The 24,573-nt window shown below is 39.5% G+C and overlaps 1 protein-coding gene across 2 annotated transcripts in view; it reads right to left on the bottom strand.

The window, feature by feature from the left end:
* The window catches only part of ZNF217 (zinc finger protein 217), a 28,335-nt gene extending 4,219 nt beyond the window's left edge, over positions 1 to 24,116 (bottom strand). Inside the window, exons 1-4 of one of the 2 annotated variants that reach the window (XM_062009114.1) lie at positions 23,976 to 24,116; positions 7,736 to 9,535; positions 5,410 to 5,535; positions 2,984 to 4,573 (exon numbers count right to left, since the gene is read on the bottom strand). In XM_062009114.1, coding sequence (XP_061865098.1) covers positions 2,984 to 4,573; positions 5,410 to 5,535; positions 7,736 to 9,131 — 3,112 coding nt within the window. In that variant the 5' untranslated portion in view covers positions 9,132 to 9,535; positions 23,976 to 24,116. Of the gene's footprint in view, positions 1 to 2,983; positions 4,574 to 5,409; positions 5,536 to 7,735; positions 9,536 to 23,293; positions 23,457 to 23,975 lie in introns of those variants that run through there. The other variant, XM_062009115.1, reaches the window with a different exon arrangement.
* Between the last annotated feature and the right edge of the window lie 457 nt (positions 24,117 to 24,573).

Raw genomic sequence — 24,573 nt, 5'->3', positions numbered from 1 at the left:
CAACTGCCATCCATATTCCATGAAAGCTTTAAATGCAGCATTGAAAAAACCTTGCAAGCTTTAATTAAATTAAAATGGCAAAGCTAAATTAATATTTCAACAGAATCTACAAAGCCATTGGAGTGTGTCATGAGCAATTGTCTTTAATTTGCAGCCTCTGCCAGATCAATCAGCCAACAGGTTATCCTTGATAGCATGTTGCCATTGCAAAGGCAAGTAATTTGAAAATAACACAAACTGAGTGGTTTCAGAATGTTTCTGTCTCTTCAGGGCAACACAGAATGGCAGAGCTTACAAGCAATAACAGAAGGCATCATGCTTTAATCAAGTTTGCCAAGTGGAACATATTCTCATGACAACTTGATCCAGCATTTAACATGCGACATAACATGTTCACAGGACCTAAATAATGTTGCCACAAGGCACACAGGCCCTTAAAAAAGGTTTTGACATCATGTTTTGTAATATCACCAGAGTTCAATGAAAAGTCTACAGAAACCTGCAGGTCTACACCTGTAATACTTTGCATACGATATCTTACTAAATACATCTCCAAGGCATTACAACTCTTACACAAACAGTTGTCCTTCAGCTTTTTCACAGAAAAAGAATTTGCAGAAACTTTCATCTTCAGTGTCTGCACTCACATGAAAACTCCAATACTGAGAAGTCTGCCTGTTTGCTACTCTCTCAAACAACTACCAAGGTTTAGGTTGGGCACTTCTAGGCAGAATGGTTGGAAAACTAGGAAACTAGCCTTAAAAATCCACAATTTATTGCACACGATTTTTATTGATGCTGCTAAGAAAATCCAGAGAGATGGTCTTGTTTCACAAGTCTTCCAGTGTAGGTAATGGCCATAAAAAATTTTTTCTTGCTCTGAGACAGCACTGTATAACAAACAATGAAATCTTCATTTCCATGACAACAATACTGTCAAATTAGTTGCAGCCATAGCTTTGAGAGCTCTAAATAACAAGGAACGATAGAAAGTTCTTGACTACAAAGCTACTGTCTCCAGGCTTGTACTAAAAAGGAAGAAAAGCCTACCACAGAGATTTTTCTGGCAGACAGGTGGAGCTTTCAAAAGAAGAACAAGGTGGATTCCAATGAAGTAATTGTTTAAATACATTATTGAATCAACTGCTACTTCAACCTCATCAAGACTACTGGCAAAGCAAGAGAATTTCCCTATGCCCAACATACACTAATACTGGAAAAGGAGAAAGATACTGACCACCACCTAGTCCTTGGGGTACAGACTACTCATCTACTAGTTGAACCTGCAAAACTTTAACTTTCCCCTTTGTATTTTCAAGAACATTATTAAGGTTTTATATAACACTGAAAGCATTCCCTCAGAATCTTGAATTTTCTGTGTGCTCAGAGAGCAACGTCAAGAAGCAACGTCGAGTCCCTGGTCAGTGTTAACATACTCCGGCATGTCCTCCACCAGATATTGAGATCACACTTTAAGTTCTTAGCTGCTATCAACCATTAGTTTTTAAACAAAACAAGTCTAGCACAACACTGTAAATTCCACAACTGCCTGAATGACTTCTGTGCTCAGAAAAAACACCCCGTATGTATTTCATTCTCTCAGATCACTAGGAATCAAAAGACAACAACATTTGTCCTTCTGGCCGTCCCTCTGCATTCTATGCATAACCTTGTGCCCCTTTTACATTCCTTGTAGCAATTTGTGATACAGTTCATGGTATACAGATAAAGCTATTCATAAAACTAGGAATTGATTCCATTTCACAACCACAGCAGCAAGTCCAGCACAGTGCTGGCTTTTCCTTTATCCACTCCCTGTAACACTTTCCTTTATCCTTTCATAATCCACTAGCAAGCTTGAATATTTATGAAGCCCACAACCTTAACAGAAGCAAACAAAACCCAGAACAGTGCTAGCAAATACATTTTTTGCTACATAAATTAATGCAGGTACAGAATTTTGCAGCTCACTTTCAGCTAAGGTAATACATACCCTGCTTATTGTGAACCCACAGTACTTCAGAATAATCCTAGTGCTTCCAGACAATGGAATATTCATAGAGTTTAAGAATTTAGTAGACTACACAGCAGACACATACTCTTCATTTTTACAATAGGATCTTCATTTCAAAAATGTAAGTGCTGTATTTATAGCTAAGTCAATACTGACCTCAGCTCAAAGTCATAAATACCAGTCAGACAATTTCTTAAATATCACCTAGTATCTTTTAATCTTGGCCTCCTGCTAAGTTTTGAAAACACTAAGAATGAAACACAAAAAGCATGTATTTCATGAAAGTACTAAGTTTTCCAAATCCATCACAAAACATTTATCTTTGCTAGGCCCAGATTTTTCCACAAAGCATTACTACAAAATGCCATGAGACACCATAATCACAATAGCAGAAATTTTGCCTCAATTTAATGGAGCATCTGTTCCTGCTGAAAACTAACCATTATAAAAATCCATTGAAGAACAGAGGTATAAATCATAGTTTTATGATTTGTAATAATACATCCTGTTCTGCAACTGAAGGGAACAATTGTCCATGACAGGTTTTGTTTTGTTGTTTTGAGTTTGGTTTTTTGAAAAGAGGTTTTATTAATACTGCAGATGGTCCAGAACTTCTTGTATAATAAGCAGAAAGGCTCATTCCATACCCTGGATTAGTGAGAACGTCTGGAGTGCTCTGTTAAAAGAGCAATGTATCTTTGCTATCAGAGACCCATGGCAGGGAAGAGGAGGGAACTTGAGGAACTTTAAATCCCCTCTTTAAAATTCAGACCCTCCGTGCCTAAGTTCCCCAAGCCAGGAATTTGATGAACCTGGATTTTAAATTTAAAATCCAAGCATTGGCTGGACTTGGTGAAATGCTAAGTACAGCTTTATTTTCTGTTTCAAGGTGAGTATGCACTTATTTCTATTTCATTCACCTTCCTTTGTAACGGCATAAAACATTTCAGTAGGAAGGAGATACAGTACCTTCTACTGTAGAGCTGGTTACTTGGCCATTGCTAGATCCACAAGAACTGTAAAGTGATCCAGAGCTGTATGGCTCATAAGGTTTGAGAACAGTCAATACATTAGGAGGATCAACATCATCTGAATTCAGAAGCCCTTGTTTGATTGGCAAAACAGAGGATGCAGGTTTGGTGCGAGAACATTCCTGAGGTAGCAGATTTGCATATCTGTTTGCAATACGAAATCTGCTCATTTCGTATCTTCTGTAATTGGCCATTGGAGAGTCAATATGTTCAATGGGTAACAGGTTAGGTTTCATTCGTTTAGAAGACGTTTCACCGTAGTCTAGATTCACATTGCTGATAGATTTACTACAGTGATAGTCTCTTCCTCGATGACAAGACCAGGCAGATTCATTTAGGTGAGACTCAAGACTCCCATTCATACTGCTGCTTACTAGGCCAGGTTGAGACACTGGCCCACTTACAGCTTTTACTTTAGATTCTGATCTTTTTATTCTGTCCAATACTGGAGAGATACTGGAACTGGAGTGCATTTCTTGCTGAGGTTGTCTATAATTATTTGCCTGAGCTCCAATATTACTTTGCTGTTTATGAAACTTGAGGTTACTTGGGGCTGTGCTGCTTGAGTCAGTCCCTGAAAAGAGGGGGACTTTGTTCTGCAGAGGATGACATTGTTTAGCTTTCCCTATTTGCAACAGTTTTTGCTGTGTAGATGGGGAAGCTGTACTTTTAGAATTGAAAGACAGAGGAACCACATCTTTACCAAGCAGAGCTGGAGGGCATCCAGTGCGTCTGCCTTTAGCTAGAGCCTTGTTTCTACAGCCAGTTTTGTTAACGGTGTCAGGATTGTATTTGTGCATCAGCCTCTGGTGAATCACTAGAACCTCCGGGTGAACTGTTCTGAAAGCACAGAATGGACAGGTGCTGTAGACTACTGGGCCTTTATATGAAACCACTGAACACTCTTGTGAAGTCCGAACACATAAGTTCAAGGGCTCTTCTCGACAGTCCACCACAGGTTTGTGTTTGTAGCTTTCAGTGCAGTCTCGCAGATCATTCACTATTTTTCCATCCTTTAAAGCACAAACATACTGGACGTCATCTCCCTCTGATGCCACAGAAGCCTTTCTCTCTCTTTCATGAGGAACACTAGGCTGAGCTTCCTTTGTTTCCTTCTCAGCCTTTAGTTTTTCGGGGTAAGGAGCAGACACATTCTCGTGTAGCTGCTTTGAACTGTTGCAAATGGAACCTTTGTTTAATTCTCTAGAGTTATTTTTCATTTTTAAAAAGACTGTGTTGCCTATTGCATTGCTCAAGGACACAACTTCCTTTTGCTGCTTGGAAGGTGGGCAGACCTCAGCATCTTTGGCACAATCAAAAAGCCTCTTCAAATTTTTGGTTTCTTGAGTACCACCAGCAGACAGCAAGAGCTCTGTCTCCTGACTCTGTAACGAAACTTTGCTGTCACTTTTCATGTCTGCTGCACTATCAGCTTGCTTGTCCTTGTGATGCCTCTCTAAATGATACCTCAGTGAAGTTTTCTGCGCAGCTGCGTACTCACAGAATTCACATTTGTACGGTTTTTCACCTGAAACACAGTTTTATCAGTAAATAAATGTAATACAATTTGATTTGAAGTCTTGAATATAATTAAAGGGAGTAATGTAGTAAAATAGTAAAATAGATTTTTCTTTCCCCTTCCACATACTCCCAACCTCATCCAAATCATTTAAGCTACATCCTACACTGCTTTTACTAACTGCAGTGACATCTTCTGGCTACAATGAAGATATTTTCCACACATTGGCTATGTATGGAGATGGCAGCTGACAACATGTTTGGCAGAGATAAGCAAGAAGTATAACTGCAGGTCAACTCCAGCAATTTGTAGCCCTTGATTATACCACAACTATGTCACTCAACAACACAAATGTTACAGTTCATCTGTAACTAGAGGTGTTTCAAAAGAAACAGGGGCATAGATTAACAGAAGTAGGAAGAGTTTGCCTGGCTATGGAAAACAACAAGTTGAATTGGAAAGTAGACACAGCCTTTTCCCAGCTAGCAGCAACTTGCAGACAATCAACTTGGTCCTTGGCATTCAGGCTGGTATATAAATTATTTTTTAAAAAAGAATCACCAAAACTTTTTGCTACATTGCTGAAAGCAGACAAGAGGATTTTAAATTTGTGTTCTTAACAGTATTTACTGTAATCAGCCCTATTCAAAAATATTTCAGTTATGTAAATAATTAATTCCTTCTAAGAAATTTCAATTAATTTGGGTTTTTCATCATTAGAGGAAACTTTGTTCTTAATATCTGATAGTTTTGAAGTCAACTTCTGTTTTTCTTAAGTGAAACCAAACATTCCATCCAACTGGAATCAGCAGACTTCCCCTCCCACAAAAGTGAAGCCCATTTACCTGTATGAGTTCTGAGATGAATATTGAGGTAATAATTTGAGCGAAAATACTTTCCACAATAGCTGCATTCTCTGGAGGCTCCAAGGTTTTTAACTTTTGCTCTTTCCAAAACATCTTCATTTTTATCTTTGGGAGAAAATATAGCTATATTATGAAGAGCAAGTGCAAATTTGGAGTCTCAAGTAAAACTACAACTATCTTAACTGTCTTCAACAAAAAAAACCACAGAATGTTGTCAGCTACATTAAACAAGCATCTTTTGTTCTATACTGCTGCACACTTAGCAACCAAAGAGCAAAAGAGTTGAAAAAGGTTTATATCTATGTCAAATAACATTTGTGGTTAGTGACTGAAACGAAGAAGCTCCAGAGAAAAAACAAGATGCAAAACCAGGTTTCAAACAACAACAACAAAAAAGTTGTCTTTATTGACCTACAGCAACTTGATGGAGACGGGCCCATCTCAAAAATTCACACAGCTTGTCAACTGCATTATTTTATCAAAGGGAATGCTTGAATTTTTAAGTGTAAAACTGATTATTCAGACTGTATACCTGGTCTGTGCACCAGGGCAAAACACAGGGAGGTGTTTTGAGGAAGGAAGCAAGGGGAAAGATGGATCTTTTTTTAATTAATTGTAATGACATCGTTATTAAATCTGTGCTAATTAACGGAGTATTATGCCTATATAACAACATCCCTAGATTTAATGGTAATCTTAAACTAAAAGCATTAATGCTTAAGCTTTGACAAACAAGGGAGTAGGAAAGTGCCAGGAGTTGCTAGTTCTTTCAAAAACTGCAATTCGAGGAACAAATGCCGATTAAAAAACTAGTTCCACTCAAGTGTAAGCAGAGGTAGTTACCACTGGAGGGCAGCAAGTACAGTATAATGTCTAACAAGAACAGGGAGAAGCTGACACACAATACACTATTCAAGTCAACATGTTTTCCCTGGCAGGTTGAATTGAAAAAACATCCAAGACAACTTCAGTATAACATTCAAGTCAAAGCTGACTAGAAAGCTACAGCAGGAAGAGAAGGAAGGAGATGTTTTGCTTGACTAAGGCATTAGAAACATAATAGATAGCTTATAAACAGTTCTCTGAAGTTCCTACATGTTGGAAAGCTTCCACACTGGAAATGCTAAGTACGGCTAAACTATGACTAAAGCAAGCCATAGCCATTTTAAACAAGCAGATAATGTCTCAATAAGTATGACTCAGCATCTCACAATGAAAGCTGTTGTAGTTTAGGATAAGACACTGTGAACCAAAACAAGCAAGTTTAACGTTAGGTAATAATTCCATTCCTTTGTTACTGGAGGCAAAATAAAGGGCTGCACATTACCAGAAATGGAAAAGTCAGCTCTGTGTGCCAGGACATTCTGTGCATTGCGTCTTTTCTTGAGATTATGCAAGTGTCTGCTCTTTAAAGGCAGACTCAGAGCAAGCCACACACAGGAGTGCTAAATTAGCTAGAAGACTTTTTGCTATTCCTTTTTGTCCCCAGACATGGAATGTTCTTCAATTAAAGGATCATTCAGTATCACTCATTTTTCTAAGACACTGTGAGATGCAGAATTGATCCTGGTTAACGTACAGATTACAGAGCTACTCTGTCAAACAGAACTGTTAGCAACCCTTCAAGGAAGAGGAATTACATATATTCTGCTCTTACATGATCTCCACATATAAATAGCTTTCATGGATGTCTTTACACAACTAATTCAAAACTGCTGGTTGGGAATTTAGGCTTTCAAGTTATATACTGTTCAAAAGAAACATAGAACATGCAGTTTAGCAGGAAAAAAACCCAACGTGGAATTATTCTTTACTTGTCAGGATCTTAAAAACTGCTGGTATCAAGCACTAGACATTTTCAGCCCTTTCTTATAAGATGCAAGGAAAAGGTGAAACTGCAATGATTTCTTCAAAAATAATATTGTGCTGGACAAGAAGGGATATGCAACGCTTAAAAGTACCCAGTGAAACTAAGAATCTTGCTATTTCAGGTATGAGAGAAAATGGGAAGGGGTAAGTAAACAGTGACTTTTCCTAGACTGATTGCTATTAAAAATATTTCAATTACTTCAGTAACACAAACTAACAAGAAGGCCCAGCACAAATATCTCAAGATGTCAGTGTCAGAACTTTTCTTTCCCTCTCATTTTTCTCTTTTCCACTTGCCTCACCATAACATTTCATATCTCTGGACATGTTTTTAAAAGATAACTGAGAAAGGCAAGAAGCATTCTTTGGCTCTAAAAAGTTCCTAAACAACATAGTAAAGGCTTTTTCAAACTGAAGTGCTCAAAGTGCTACTCACCTATATGAAGTGTTTCTGGAAGCCCATCTTCAGACCCATCTTCCGAGCCTCCTTCTATTCGTTCTGCTCCGTTTTCATCCAGACTTCCAATTATATCAGCACAGCACGTCCTTGATGCAGCTGAAGTCTCTCCATCAGTCCGCCTGTCTCTCTTATGTACTCTGGAATGAAGGACTAGCTGGTGGTACGTCCTGAAGGCTTTACCACACGCTGAACAGTGTGTTGGTTTCTCTTTGTTCTGCGACAGTTTAGAATCCATCTCCATAGAAGGCACTTCACCACTGGCATGTTTCAATTTGTCTTGGGATAAGTTGCTGTTCCCTGTAAAACCGCTGTTTTTATTTACTTTTGACTTCCCTGTAGTTTCAGTCTGGCTACTTTTACTTGCATTCCAAATTTCACCAAGTTCTTCTTTATCGGAAGATGAGTCATCATTGTCTGTACTTCCTTCTTGCCCTGGTTCTTTAATTTGGCCATGGCCAACTGCAACTTTACCTTTGGTAGCCAGCTGCCATGCTTGATATGTGGTGAAAGGATCTAGTTCAGCTATCCATTTCATAGGTTTTTGTGATTTGTCCTTTTCTGGAACCAAATTTGGTCTTAAGTTCAAGTATTGAAAAAATCCCTCTTTTTGAGACGTTTCTTCTGCATTAGGCTCACCAGTCACCTGGGGGCTTTCACCATTGGGTACTGATTCTTTGGTGTGCACTTTACTGTGCTCAATTAGAGTCTCTTTATTGAGAAATAGGAAACCACAAACCATACAAATTTTGTAAGGTGACGTTACATTCTCAGTTACATGCTCCTGCACCACCCCATTTATTGTTACGGGGCTTTCGGAACCTTGTTGGTGCTTGTTTCTAGAACCAGGCTTTCCAGTATGCGTTCTCATGTGATTTTTGAGGAACCACGGCTCTTTAAATCTTCTTCCACATACATTACACCAATACATGAAAGAATCTTTATGCTTCTTCATGTGCGCCTCAACATCATAAGCTTCAACAAACGTTTGTCCACAAACTTCACAACTAAGTTCTTCACTGTCCTTCTCATTTTTTGGTGAAGGCAAGTTTGTTCTTACTTGACATTTGTCTAGAGGACTAAGATACTCTGCTTCAACACGAAGGACAGCTGGTTCACAAAGAGTGGGCCTATGTTGAGTTAAAACATGTTTACCAAGTTCTTCAGGATGTTTAAAAGTCTCGTCACAAAACATGCAGTCCAGAGGCATGCATTCCTCAGCTTGCATGAGAAACTTTTCTTGCAAGCTTTTGTAAGAAATTGTGTTTGTTCCTTTTATTGTCATTGAGGCATCATTACTCTCCATCTGTGCACCAACGGTACTGGCTATTCCATCCGGTCCATCCATGTATGCCAAGAGAGGCTGAGTTGGCATGTTTCCTGCGTTCTGTTCCTTATTACGTGTTTCAATGTAAGGTTTCAGTTCTTTGGGGATGCTTATTGATCACAATAAGGACACTTGTAAAGTTCTCCAACATGTGCTTACAAGTCTATTAAGATTAAAAAAAAAAACAAACAAACAAAAAACACCTCTGCCAGGGAAAAGATTTTTTCCACTAGCAAGAAAATATTTATTTTTTGTGTTCACGCGTTACTGAAAGTGCATCCATCGGTTCTCTCAGTGACAGAACAAAGTTTCTTCCCACTATTTCTTCTGATTTTTTTCAAGTCTGTAGAAATAGACAGTTGCACTTAGTTTTTTTGTAAGAACGTTTCAAATAGTTGCACTGGGAAAAATACACTTGAGGACAAGTTCAGTGCCACAAAGAACTCCAGCACCTAGAGAAGAGAGAAAATGGTCAGTCAAGACTTTTCAAAAGAAAAAGAAGGTATTGTTTCCTAATTAACGGAAACATTATGGTCAGAGAACTATCAAACACTTTTGAACATAGAAGGCATATTTTTAATAAACAGTCAATGAGAGAAAGACAGAAAGCACTCTGGTCACTTTTCTACCTACTGCAGGTGAAATAGTATGGTCTGGAACACCCCTGTATTTCCTCAGCTGGGCTTCTGAATTAAGATTGCTATATAAAAGCAATACTTTGTCTACTAACTATTCTAAACCTACTCTTATTCAGTTATACAAAGCTGTTGAAACCATAATTTCAATACAGACACTACTGAATTCATAACAAGTAAATGCAGCAAGCCAAATTAACGTTCCTCAAACCTGTGAAACCTGTGTTTACAGGCACAGTAAAGCTACTTGTTTGTCTCAAAGCTATTGAGCAAAAGACTTTTTTTTTTTTCCCAAGACTAGACAGCTTGGAATGTGCTCTCTCAGTTCTGGTACACAGTAAGCATCAGTAAAAACCTTTGTAATAAGAACTATTCACTAATACCACTACTCAAAGCTTTTACTATCATCCATAGTCTCTGTGACAAGTTTGGGCTAGTACAATCAGATCATCTCAAAGTTTGAAACAAACTACTAATAGCATTTCTACAACAGTAGTTTAGTATTTAAAACTTCCTAGAGGCCAATTACTACATTTTATGAGGAAATGCTTCCAATTTTAAATTGTATGTAACAAAAAATGTGCTTTATTAATTATACTCAAAAGGGAAGGATTAAGATTCTACAATATTAAAAGGGTTATAAAATAGTTCATCACAACGTCAATTTAAATCTTTAAGTCCATAGGGGTTGCAATGTCTGCTAGTAGCAATTAACAGCCACCACTCTCCGGGCTGACAAAATCCAGTATTGTGGAGTTTAAGACTATGCTCGATCACATTTTTTGGATAACAAGAGTCTACCAAATTAATACAACACCATATAAACTGAAGAGGGATCACTCTGAGATGAGACACGTTTCCAAACACATTAATATCTTCAAAATTTGCTTCAAACTTTTGCAAATTAGTTAATAAAGCACAGTTGGCCAGTGAGTCACATTACCTGAATTAATGCCTCAAAACAATATGCTCTGTAGCTCTTAGACAGTATGAGCAAAGCAGGATTTTAAAATTCATCTCAACATGAATGGAAACATTTTGCTTCATTTCAGCCCAAGAAAGGGCAACAATTGAGACACAGTCCTGTAATAGTTCAAGATCTAGAGATTTCCATGACTAGTAGTTGTAGCAAGTAAAGATGTGGTTATGCAGCTGAGGTTACCTTTTCCAGTTTTCTGGACAGAAAAGCATGATGTTAAGACATTAAAGTCTTAAACCATTTTGGTAGAAATCAGTTGCCAGCACTGTTCATACAGTTTAGTGGCCCAAACATGTTTGCAGATAATGCTTCTCTAAGGTTGCAGAACCTGCTGGCAGAACCAGAACACCTAACAGCCTACAAGAGGTTAATGGGACAAGACCTTTGGACAGCTGAAGTGAAAAGGCAACTATCTATAGACCCAAGGTTTGATATGATGCCTTCAACTATACTGGATCCCATTACCTACCACAGAACAGTCAAGCTCAGGCAAGATAACTACCTGGGAAAGGAAACATGACACCACATTGCCAGGAGTCGGAGATCAAACATCTCAAATCACTTTATCCACTCCTTGAGAATACTCTTTGGTTTTACTTAGAAAAGTTAACAGCTCCTTTTCCACCATCATCCTGAGAACAAAATCCTGGAGCCCAATGAAGATGTGTTAAAAAAACCTGAACTAAACCTCCAGAATGTCAATACAGAATGAAATTATTGTTGCCAGTTGCCCATCTTCCATTTTTTTTTCCATTTCTCCAAACTTTGTCTTCACTATCCAGTTCCTCTAATCCAGGTCTAGACAATGATCAAATCTAATATCCAGAAACTTCTAGGGTTTTTTTTAAATCCCAAATTGTTTCAGACCTGGGCTAAACCAAGTCTTTTCTACCTACACCCTTTATCCCTATTTTCAGTTTTATCACTGCCATGATTAACACTTCCTCTCTGCACCATGACTCAAAAATCTTTTATAATAGGCAGGTTCAGCCTGTGGCGTGACACTTCTGAATTGCTTCTATTGCAGCCTCTGCTTTTGCCTGTCTACCTTCCCCATTCAGTTTTGACTTTCTGGCTTTCCCTCACCCCCTATAGACAGGTGAAGAGGTTAACACAGAAGTCTAAAGCTGAAGTATTCAAAAAGGTTTTCCTTTTGTTAAACATAAGGAAAAACATATCAAAGGGTGCTTGGTTAGTGTGCTTAACTTCATGTTTCAACTTGCCATTTTGTTCTATTTCTACGGGAGTTTTAAAAGGTATTTTTTAATACAACAGGATAACATGCTGCAGCAAGGCTCATGTGCATAAATGGTGACTATCTGCCTGAAAATAATTTGCAAGCCAAAAGTGAACATCAACTTTTTTAAAGACTCCTGGACACCTATAATAATATCCAGACAAGAGAAAAACTAACTCAAGAGTTTAACACATTTACTTTCAGAGCCACAGGTGCTTTCAAGCACTCCACAGTTACAAGTATTAGAATCATCCTACAAACAAGCCAGAGGCATTTCTGGGGTATGAAGTCAGAGCCAGACAGCAGTGCTTAAAATCCCACATACTGAATTGCTGAGATTTGTCATCAACTATTTCATTGCTAGTGTCTACAACTACAGAAAGAGCTGATCACGCTTTATTATGCTCCTCACTTGTGGCATTACAACATATGCAATAGAGCAATCAGAATTAGTCACTGTAGAGAGAAATAGATGAAAAACATCAGAAATGCACACACAATCCTCTATCTTCCACAGCATTCTGGGATGAGATGAGAGTAATACAGACAACCACACGGGGTTCTCTCAAACCTAACCTAGGATGATACATTCTGCAAAAACCACATGCTTCAAGATTTATTAGAATTTAAGGGACAAACAGATCTGATCTAAGGAAGGCCCTAGGTTGATCACTGATGCATGAAAAATTCACCTCAATCAAGAACATTTTCTCTGATAAGTTCTTACAAAAAGTGTCCATTTTAATGTCACCTCAGCTGTCTAAAGAAACTAAATCTGTCCCCACAACTGCACATCTAAATATAAAGCATATAACACATGGATCCTGAGAGGACTTTTAACAGGACTTTGGATCCAAATTTTATGGGGTATCAATAGGTTTCAACAAGTCCTTTGGAGACTTCTTCCATGGCTCTTCAAAGCACTTTACACACCTCCACCAACCTGTGTTAAGCTGCTGAATGTTTTTCAAGCTTTCACTGTTTTTAATAGGAGGCTCAGAACACTTTAGAACTGGCCACAGCTCATCCCCTAGGCAGCATTGCAAAGCAGAGCAAGATATTCCTGTTTTAGGAATCTGAAATGCCTATTTGCAGTTCAGGCAACTACTGTTCTTGGATATGCTATCATATACAGGAGATAGTACCTGTAGACTGAAAAAAAAAAGAGTCAGGTAGCATTTCTGAAGAAAACTGCAGATGCAACTAGATAGAATTCTATCTAAACTGAGAAGACGACAGATTACTACAGTCAGAAGGTAAACTAGAAAGCTCTAGTCTTGTTTTTGTATCTGGTGATTATACACTTCACTGATTAGATATGTGGCTTCTACAAGTGGACATGATTTTACACTCTCACTGTTCAGACAAGCTAACACATGCTAAAATTAAAAACCAAGTATCTACACTAGAATTTTATCCATTATTAACAAAATCTTTGTTCTTATTGAAGATAATATTACACCTCTGATTTAAGGACAAAAAAAAAAAAAGTCAATTAATTACATTCCTGTTATTCAAAACCCTGCAGACAGCAGCAAAAGTGTCAAGAGTTGCCATTATTCCATAGTGTTGCTTCCTTGGGAAAGTGGATAACCTACAGTTTTGACGAGCATTGTAACTATTTGTGGCTGAAGGTCTGTATACTAGTTCAAGTAAAAAATACAGTACCTGAAGTTTCTTCTGCTGTCTTTCAGTTTCTGAAGACAAAAGGACATAACATACCAGTATCAGTCAGAGACACTGAATAAAGGAACAGAAAAAAAACAGGAAATCCTTCCTTCCAACAGCTGAAAGAGATACATTTGCTACAGATTAACTCAAGGTTGAAAGTAATGAGTCTCCTCATAATAGAGTCAAGAAATCTTGACTTCTGTCTTCTCTATCCATTTGTAAGTGCCAACATACACCTCACACCATAGGCCAGCGCCTTCATGTTCCAGTGTTTGTTGCACTGCCCTGAGGGGAACGAGCAGGGTGGAAAGAACCCATATCTTGGCTCAGTACACCCGATTATTCCCTGGAGTGGTCTGTCCAGAAGTGGCAAATTCTTATCAATTGCAGGATGCCATCTATTGTAGTCTATTCTTCCAACAGCCCAGAGTCTGAGCATTTAGCAAACTTGAGGTCTCAACTGAGCCTTAATTCAGCAATATGGCCTTTAGTCAAATATTTCAACAGGTCTGTAGTGATATCCTTTATAAACACCACAAAACATACATAAAGATCAAACTGGTCATAGGAGAATATCTCATTTTTCTAGCATTTCCATACAGCCTAGGAACCACACCAAAAAACTGCTGCATATAAGTGGATTATTAAACCAGACAATTTTAATTAAGTGTCTGTAGAGATGGTTAATTTATTTTTATTAAATTACACAACAAGAGACAACATATTACAGTCTCAAAGATTTCTTTGGGAAATGACCTATCGGTAGTAATTTTATTGCATTTCTAGTTCCGGCATTTCAAAATTTCCATGAATATGTAATAAAAAACTCCAGACATCTTTTAGAGAATAGCAAAGTCTAACTATTGCATTTCCTATTTTTAACACCAAAGAGCACTGGGAATAAAAGTTGAATAGCTGGTATCAAGAAAAACAACTACATTTTGCTAATTTTGTGCTAGCAAAACTATTGTTTAACTGTAAAAAGTAAGTTGGAACAATTACAGAAGTTAAACCCAGTTGCTGCAACATTTTCTTAAAAACAGAAGTGAGAAAACTAGAAGAGTTGCAACTCTGTGACACTTAGTTACACTAGAAGATACCTACTCAGACATAACTTTCACAAACTGTTAGCAGATCCTTAAATTCAAGGCCAGTAGCAAAGTTATCAGAGTTTAACAGGTGATCAGTTTCTTTCACTATCTTAGTAAGATTCCAAAGTTTTAAGTCCTACATAATCCAGTGCCAGCAAAGAACAAGAAACTTACACTCAAAACCCCACCAGAGCCAGCTGCTGCACATTAACTACTCTAATTTTTACACCATCTATTTGACTTGAGAAATTTTCATGTAACTCTCAATGTTACATTTAAAAAAAAAAATTCCGTTTCAAATCCTCATGTTTCAAGAAGTTTCAGGATGTCCAGAGCCATTTCACATGAAACATTCTTTTGTCTTGGTATGTTAATACCTTAGAACAGGTTGCTGCCCTTTGGCATTGCTAATAAAGTAGACTTTATACTGTCGATTGCTTCCTGGAAACCACAAGTTATTTAAACACCTTTTATTTCAGTCTAAAAGTCTTACCTTTTTTTAGAATAGTTTTTTCCCAATTCTATCTAATGACCTTAAGTAAAATAACTTTTTCCTCATTGAGAGTGCAAACAAAACTACGTACTGGGCACATCTATGTTCAAGTGTAATATTAATCATAGGCAGAGCAGCTCATGCATAAATAAATACAACTTCAGATTCTCAAATGAGGGCCTGAGCAGAGGCAGAACTCGGCTTATTTAGCACCTTTTTTTATACATTTATCATTGCATGAAGTTAGCTACACCCAGTATATACTCAGGATATTAGGCAGAAATACTATTCCCAAGTAGTTGTTAGCAATATTAAAGAGCTCCAACTTCCTAAGATAGCACCTAGAAAGTCACAGGCAGGGTGTGAAGTTGAAGAACCCACCCATGACAATGGCTCCATTGGATAAGCAGTACTGATGTGCTGTGGCCTTCATAGGCTCCTATGTATAGTCAGAAAGTTAAGCAGTGTTATTGAGAAGGTTCTAATTTACCAAATGCTCCAAAACATTAGTCAGATTTCCAAACATCCACAGCGTGATATTTCAAGTTGGTCATAACAGGTATCAGGGTTTTTATGGCAACCACGTAACTTCCTTTCTCCATTTAAGGAGAAACACATACATGGCACACCTCATGCAACAAGGTGTTTTCCTTTATTAGATAGAAATGCCCTTCTTACACCAATATGAGGAAAGAATAGTCCCTAAATCTAGGGAACACAACAAACTATTTCCTGCATGGCCTGTGACCTTATTTCTGAAAGAGTACAACTGTCCATCTGCCTATGACTTGAGTTAAAACCCTGGAAAGCCATAAAAGTCAGCACAGATAAACATTATTTTGCAGAATAGCTGAAGATTTAGCTCTTCTTCCTAACACTACATGAAGCCAATAACTTGCTCTTCATTACTGTGTGTGCTACTGCTTTCTAAGGAAGGGTAGAACTGCTCCTGTCTCTTAACAGCATATCATTTTAACACAACTTCCCGGAACGTTTCTTTGTTAATGAAGGAGCACGTGAGTACACCTAACATTGTTTCTCACCCACACATGGGCTTTTATACCAAGCATTCACGTACAAAAATGATTTTAAATAGTTTGTTAACAGTTCAGACCCATAAAGAACTAACATAATTACTTTTAAGGAAATGGAGATTCAGGGAGAGGAAGGGGAGGAAGAGCATTGTTTGTTTCAGTTGTAGGAAAGATCAAAACAAAGACAGAAGTTCAAGTTGAAAAGAGAACATAAAAGATGACTCCAAATTGGAATTTCCACTCCCTAGATCTGCAAACTTAAGTTTCCTTGTTAGTCTTCAGCCTTTAGATGAAGATTTCAAAGTTATCCTAAACTTAAAACTCTTGGAAAAGTTTTCATGGCTTAGCTTGTTATCCTAAGAGAGAGGCTGCTCTGTTTTCCTTAGCTACAGTCCCCTCCTAACAACATGACAGAGCTTTCCAATGCAACGATACTAAGACAACTCATAAAAACAAGAGATGAAGAGACATATACACCAGAATGCAAGAATGTTATTATCCAGGTATTTCTCCACAAACACTATTGAAAGTTTGTGTTGAAAGACTCTTTTGTAGGCAGATAAAACAGACATACATGCAAGCCACTTTCCACCTGAAGTGTAGCAAACAGGATTTTAATCACCAGTGGAAAATAACTAGTAGTTAATAATGAACAATATTAGGAAAACTCCCTCCCCCCATTTCAGACATCTATACTAATAGAAACAAAGGATATCCTTTCTCTAAAAAACCTTTTCCTGTGGAGTCCCTTTTCTTCAAGGCTATATGTCTAACAGTGTTTTGGCAGCGGACGGATGAGCTGAATGTGCCTCCTCAATGATCTGAATACCTCTTCTACCAAAAGACATCATTATTCCTCTTAAAGCAGACGACATATAAGCTTGCATCATTTTGCACATGTTTTTCTTTCACTGAGCAAGAGTAAATATTAAAGAGACTAATCCTTGGCATTGAAGGAGGAAGTGCTACAAATAAGTATTGACTTTTAAAGTTCAGAAGGACTGCTCTAACAGCCAGATTTTTCCCCTCTGACCAGCAGGTAATTTCTCAGGAGCTGCAAAATCAAAATGTACTTGAGAAAACGTGAAGTGCCCAAAACCTGTTGTAGGATGGCTGAAAGACACAAGAGTGATCCTATTGGAAATAAGTCTGGCACACATTTCACCAGGGCTATAAGATGATGCAACTTCATTAAATCAAGAAGTTACATGCACTTAAACTGGCAATGACCCCTTACCTTACAAAACAGTTTATTGTTCTCTCCACAGCAGGTAAAGAATCTCTTGATGGAGTGGGTGATACAATTTTATTGAGTCAGTCCCGCTTTACATAGACTGCCTTATGTGTTTAGTCTCAGTTTTCATTTGAAAGAAGATATTTTCAGAGACCTTAAAAGTAAATTTTACTTTTTTACTTCTTGGCAGAAGGATGTTAGATCTCTCCAGCAGCCACAATGGCAAAGAAGTGGTAAACTCAAGAGTTTACCACATTAGACTTAATTCCTTATTACTCAAGAGTCAGGAGTTCCTCCATAGCAATTATAGGCAGGTTGCATCCCTTTGGGCAGCACAGGTGAAATAACAGGAAAAGATATTCTCTTACTGTTCCTGAATTTGAGACAAGTAGACACTTCCAGAGAGTTTATTTCATTAAGATCATTAATCTTCCCCAGTGCTCTCTCACCTGATTTCAACTCTGAACCTCTTACCCAACACAGCTCAAACCCCTGTCTACTGGAAGAAAAGACAGCTACTCCTTATCCCTCCACTCTGCAGAACACTTTGAAGTTGTCACTTTCAAACATATCCACAGTTACGCATCTGCAAAAATCATTCTTGAAAGATGGAAAAAGGTACACAGTCCAAGGGAAAGACATTTACTTCTACTTAAGTAATCTCCTAGACTATCATCTGAAGACACTAAAATAGAAAAGTTATAGGAAAAGACACTTCGTATAACTGCCTCCTTTCTCGTCTGCAGGTGGGTATCTTCCAGAGGTCCACAGAGTCTGGTGGAGATAAAATGTTTTTAATTGCCTACATTACAATATCTCATACTAGAGGACTGAAGGGATGTACATGATGTAGTCCAGCATCCTGTGCTTCACTCACAGCACCAAACTGTCCTAGAAAGGAGAGTCAGCATCTGCAAGAAACTGACCTTTCAAACAGCTGGTTCTATATGCAAGTTTTACTAGCATAAGAAAAAAGGGTTAAAAACAAACATTAAAGACAAACAGAAATTGTAGCTTCTTTGGACCACCTTTACACCCACCTTCCTTCCAAAGTATCATACATCTAATTTGAGTCTTCCTGCATGTCCTCCAAAAGAACTCCACAGACTTCACCCAGAGTTCTCAACTACCATGATAAAAGCCCAGGTACAATACAAAGGCCTTTAATTTGCCTTATGTAGTTTATGTCATAGGTAAACTGCACTGGCTTTATTACACTGAAAAATGCAAGTGTACTCATTGCGCATAAACAAACTCAGACTTTGATACTTCTAGTTACCTAAAATCTTCAGCACATAGAAAATCACTATCCAGTCAATTATTCACTTATTCTTGGATGAGTTTTTGCTCAAATCTTGAATTCACGCTGATCTACATAGATTTTCCTGCATATTCTAACCCCATTTCCTCTTGTGCTTTCTTTTGAAATTCTCAAGGAAGTCTGATTACCAATTCCATCTTCTGCAATGAACTAAGACATTGTATTTCAAAACAAGTATACCTCCTATATTTTTTACTTGTAACTATATTTTTCCCCAGTATGTACATTATTTTACTTAGAAATTGAAAGTCTGCTCTTATATTGAAATTGTTGCACTCTTAAAAAAAGAAACCACGAGGAAGAATCAAAAGAGCTATATTTAAAAGCTATAAGCTATGCTCTGACTAAAGCCATGTGACTCTAACAGTAAAGTTTTAATATTTTTTCCTACTGACATACACTCAGATTTGGCATAAACAACTTTTCATCAGCAACAAAACAAGACTACTTGGGAATTTCATTTAATAAAAAAGTTTCTAAAAATCAAACTGTTTTGAGTGTAGCTTTCTATTCAAGAGTACATAAAAACATAGGTAAGTTTCAGCTTGAAAAGTGGTTTTGGCTTTTTTAACCCCAAAATACAACACACATTGAGAATCTTACATGGCTTGATCATATCCTTTTCCTTACTTTTGTATTCAGTTGCAAATCTCTTGTGGTATGAGTCACATCTCTCTAAAAGCATGCATACAGTAGTCAGCAGAATGCCCTGATCGTATTAATGCACCAGAAAGAAAAACTTTTTTGTTACTAAAGTCAGTAAAAAAGGGGGTCAATGGTCACCAGAAATGACCTAAAGTCCATTAAAAGTAAATAGCAGTTTGAAATTAATGCAGTTATGAGATGTGGAAAGAGTATCTGACTGGAACGCTGATGTTCTAAATCAAGAGTCTCAAAAATAAGAGGGCTGAGCTGGCAAATGGCAGCCCTGCTGTAACTGAAATGTACTGTCTTGCTATATTTAAAGACAATACCTCAACAGTTAAGTATTAGAACATTTTAAGTGAGATAAATAAGCATAAGACACGGGAAAATATCCTCGGTTATTTAATCATCCTGAAAGCAGTGTGGAAGTGTGAGGGTGAGTTCAAAGGTCAAACTCTTCTTTCAGCTTCTTGCAAAGAAAAGAAAGCTTAGCCCATTTTACCTTAGGGAAGGGGGGGACTGTTCTTTCCATATGCCAGCTGTAGTTACAGCATTTCATAACACAGGAAAGAGAGAGTGTATTTACATATACAGTGTATGGAATCTTTTACTAGGACAATGAATTCCAAATCAAGATTCAGGTTAGAAAGAGCTGGGGCAATACAAAGTCCTAAAGAACAAAGGGAAGTTGAAATTTACTTTACATTTCCCCAGAGCTTCTTAATTACAAACTCTTGGATTTTTGGAACTAAAAGTTTACTGTAATCAGTTCTTTAAAGTCTAAGTGAAACCCTCAGCTCCCCTTAAAAATTATTTCCCCCCCCCGATTACAACAACAACTTAGCACTTTGTTCATATAAAATACATTAATCAGCACAGTTTTAAATGAAAATGTAGTAGTAAGGAGAAGGTAGATTCTGAAGTTCAGAAATAAGTGCTCAAAAATCAATTTTTTTTAAGTGTGATCTAATGAAAAGGGAAACCAAAATGAAGTAACCTTTTGTGTAAGACTGTCTGATAGAAGGTGCTAAAGTTAATTACCTTCCTCTTTCTAGCTCCTACCCTAAATCTTGTTCTCTCCACCCTTACCAAAACAAAGCAAACCCAAAAACCATTATTCACTTATAATGTTTAAAAAAAAAGAAAAAAAGAGGGGAAAAAAAAATCCTCTAATCCAAAGCCTGGAAGCCATTCTCTAAAGACTACTTAATATGAAACTTTGTTTACAAGATACAAATATAGCCTTCTTACCACATTCAAAACCAGAAAACATCCACTTATTTAAAGAAATGTTTTTTCTATTTTGATCAACAAGGATGTAGGTACTCATTTTAAATTTAAATTCGGCCCCAATAGTGCCATATGAATGTTTTAAATTCATATATGATATGCACTGCTTAAGAATGTTTAAACAAAGGAAGTAGGAAAAGCCTCAAAATACACAGCAAAACTTAATGGCTTCAATTTTAAAACATGTACTGATTGCAGCATGGCAAAATCCTTCTCTTGTGCTTACAGCCAGCCTTCAGAAAGAATAAGTGCAGTCAGTGTAGTAATTTGTCCCACTGGAAATTCTGTATAAAACATCTACCTAAAATAAACAAGGCTTCGCAGCAAGAATCGTCAGTTGCCATTAAGGACACACCTTAAAGTTCTTACCACACAGTAACTAAACAAGTACAAACTAGTGGTGACTGTTTGCTACTTTTGTCTTAAAAGTTAATGAGATCAATTCACTCCTCAGTATCAGATCTTAAGATAATTTTCTTAAAAATGCAAGAGACAAACAAGCCCAAAACACGAATATCCAGGATTGAGTGTCTGATGTTTTATCTGAATGCCTATGGTTCTTGTAAAGAGGAACAGAAATATTAACATTTAAACCTGCACCACCTAATACTAAAAAGGTAAAAATGCTTAACTGCTCAGAACACTAGTGCTCTGGTACTGGAAGGCAGCTGTTGTTCCCCTGCCTTTTCTTTTGTTGTGCTTAATCTCATGTCAAGTCATTCAACCAACTCCAAAGCGATGAAGACATAAAATTGAACAATCTTAACTAAAAACTGATCTACAGTTCTTGAATAGCTATATATGCTGTTTAACGCTTCAAAAAGGCGAGCATATGAAAAAGAATCCATAGAATTTAAATCAGCAACTCTGGTGCACGCAGAAGAGTTCCTTGGCTGTAGGCCAAGCCAATCAATAATCGCTGTAATAACCATGTTTCTAAAGTTATTTGCTTTTCATATTCATCATCCTAAAAACTTAAAAGACAAAACTTAAGAAACTCATAATGATTTCAAGAATGAGCTGGGAGATATAAAATCCACATATTTTGCACAAAATGACAATATTGCTGATTAAAGAAAAATATGTTACAGAAAGATTAGTGATCACAAAGCCACATTCCTGCTACAGATCTTAAAATATTGACTCAGTCACAGAACTAGTAAAGGGGAAGAAAAAAAAAAAAAAAGAACCAACAAAACTCCTCCACCCTTTCCCTCTTCCCTCCCCCTCTGCCAAAGAATGCAGTTTATCCCACTTATTTGAAACTGTCCCTTTATATTATCCAAGGAAACGCTTAAACCTTCGTGTGGACATCACAAATTAAAGTATTAGCCCTATTCCCAAACCTACAGTTAATAAGAGCTCCTAAGAGCAATAAAACATGGCGTTAAAGCATTTGCAAGCCATTGTCATAGCACTGTGCTCTGATACCTTTGCAGACACAAAACCAGCCCCCACCAACCAACAAGCATGTAAGCACTGGTCAGCAAGTCAATGCCTGCTATTCAACTTGTAGTTAGGCATTTTATTTCTGTGTCTTCCAGATCATATCACTTCTGCATTTCAGGGCCTAATAAAATGTGAAGAATGATATGCTCCCTCTTTCTCCTTGCATCTGAAACTGCGTTATTTCCCTCTCTTCTTTTTTTCACACATTCTTACAAAAACTTCCCTTTTCACATACTTCTATAAGAAAATACTTCACTGCATCTACTTCAGTTCCCATTTCTATTTTCGAATTTCACTAGATTCTTCTGCTACTGCCTCCCCCTCAAACCTACAGTCAGAAACTGATGTAGTTTTACAGCTCTCAAGGTCATTTAAGAAATGAAGGGAAAAAAAAAAAGTTGTTGCCTTAAAAATCCTTTAAACAGACAAAACCCCTAAACTAAATCCTTTTCAAATTCAAACGCCTTTCATCAGCAGATCAATAACCCAACATAAAGATTTTTGTTCACCACCACTTCAAAACTATTACACTTCAAATACTTACTGGGAGTCACACAGCACATTTTATGGGATGGCTCATTAAGAGTACATACAGACCTTACTTTGGCTGCAGGTTTTCTGTGTGGGAAACAAACAAACAAACAAACAAAAAAACCCAACCCCACACCCAGAAACATAAAGTCCAGTGGGTATCACGGAACAGGAATGAAATCCAATCTCTAGATATTCTAGAATTTTATTGTCCTCGCTTGGCAACGTCTTTTGTTGCTCAAGAAGTCAGTTGAGGCTTATTTATTTATTTTCTAAACTTCCTATTCCCCTCTCAAAAAAAAAAAAAAAAAAACCGAGAAGCACGATACCAAAGAAATTATCAGGAAGGGCTCAGTCTTTAGAAGACAAAGGTAAACGAAACAAAACGGCAAACGGATCAATAAACTTTTCATTAACATCCTCCCCTCCGCCCCATGAGCCACTTACTACAAATCCTTCTTCCAGGAACATCTTTGACTCACAAAGAAATAGTCTCTTCCCGCTCCACCTCCCCCCCCTCCTCCCCGGGCAGAAAAGCTCCCCCAAAACCCCGGCTCCACGCAAACACCCAGGTATACAATGGGAGTTTGAGACACCTACTTGCGCGGGGGGAACAGGGGAGGAGGAGGCGATCCCAGGCAGGCGAAGGAAGCGGGGGGCACAGCGAGAAGTTCTGGGGCGGAGGGAGCGAGGCAAGGCTACTGGCTGCGCGCCCGCCGCCGCTCGCGCCCCTGCCCGCCCGCGGGCGCTACGGGACGGGTGGCCCCGCGCAGGGCGTGAGGGAGGGGCGCGTTACCTGCGGCGCCGCCGCCGCGGGAGGGGCCGAGGCTGAGGCGGCCCGTGGCGGGCGGCAGCCACACACCTGGCCCCCCCTCTTGGCTTTTCCTGCCCCCCAACCCCGGGAATCGCGTCCCCCCACACACCTGCCCTTCCTCCTCCTCGCGCCTCAGGGGCGGTCAGTGCGTCTCGCCCGCCTCCTGGGCGCCGGGATGGCACGGGGATGGGCGGCCCTTCGAGGGCGGGGGGGGGGGGGGGGCAAGGTGAGGAGGGGGGGGCTCGAGGTGTATCCCGCAGATCCCGTAAAAAAGTCCCGAAGGGAAGCTTGCACACCCCCCTCCCCGCCCCCGCGGTCAGTCACACAACCAACCCCTCACGGCAGAGACCGCCCCGAAGGGAAGGAAGGGGGCTGCACCTCCCTCAGGTGCCCCCTGCGCGGCGGGTGGGAAGGAGGAGGGGAAGGGGGCCGGAGCCCTCTGGAAGTTGACCCCCAGCCCTCCCTCACCTGCGCCTGAGCCGCCTCCCCGGCCGGCATCCTGAGGTGGGGGCAGAGGGAGGAGGGGAGCTGGGGACGGCCGCCCGCGGTGGCACCGGAGCCCGGACTCGGCGGCGCTGGCGCTCGCGCTCGGGGAACTGTTTGTAAACCGCTCCCGCGGCAGCTGTTGCTCGGGCAGCACCGGCCCCGCCCCGCGCGCAGGCCCCGCCCCCGCCGGCCAGGGACACGCCTCCCCCGGCGGGGCGGGCGGCCGTGAGGCGCGGGGCCGGAGGGGCGGCCAGGCCGGGGCTCGGCGCTGCAGAGTGTGTCACGGTGCGGGGCAGGGACCTGCGACCTGGGTCCGGGCCGGCTGGCAGGCTGCCGTGCGGCCCGGCAAGGCCTCGGGGCCGGGGCCTGCCGGGCGGTGACGCCATAGCCGCGGCGATTGTTCCCTTTGTGCCGTCGCCGGGGCGGGGGGGGGGAAGCGCGGGAGTCGGCCGCGGCGTGCAGCCCGGCAAGGGCGGCCTTTGTGATGCAGGGAGATAACCATCGTCCCATCTCCTTGCATCACAAAACGCAGCGAAGGACAGTTACAGAAAGCCTTATATCACCACCACATAAAGCCCGC

This window comes from Colius striatus, chromosome 16 (assembly GCF_028858725.1).
Source record: "Colius striatus isolate bColStr4 chromosome 16, bColStr4.1.hap1, whole genome shotgun sequence".
NCBI lineage: Eukaryota > Metazoa > Chordata > Aves > Coliiformes > Coliidae > Colius > Colius striatus.
The sequence above is the reverse complement of the archived record's forward strand: the minus strand, read 5'-3'. Positions and strand labels throughout refer to the sequence as shown.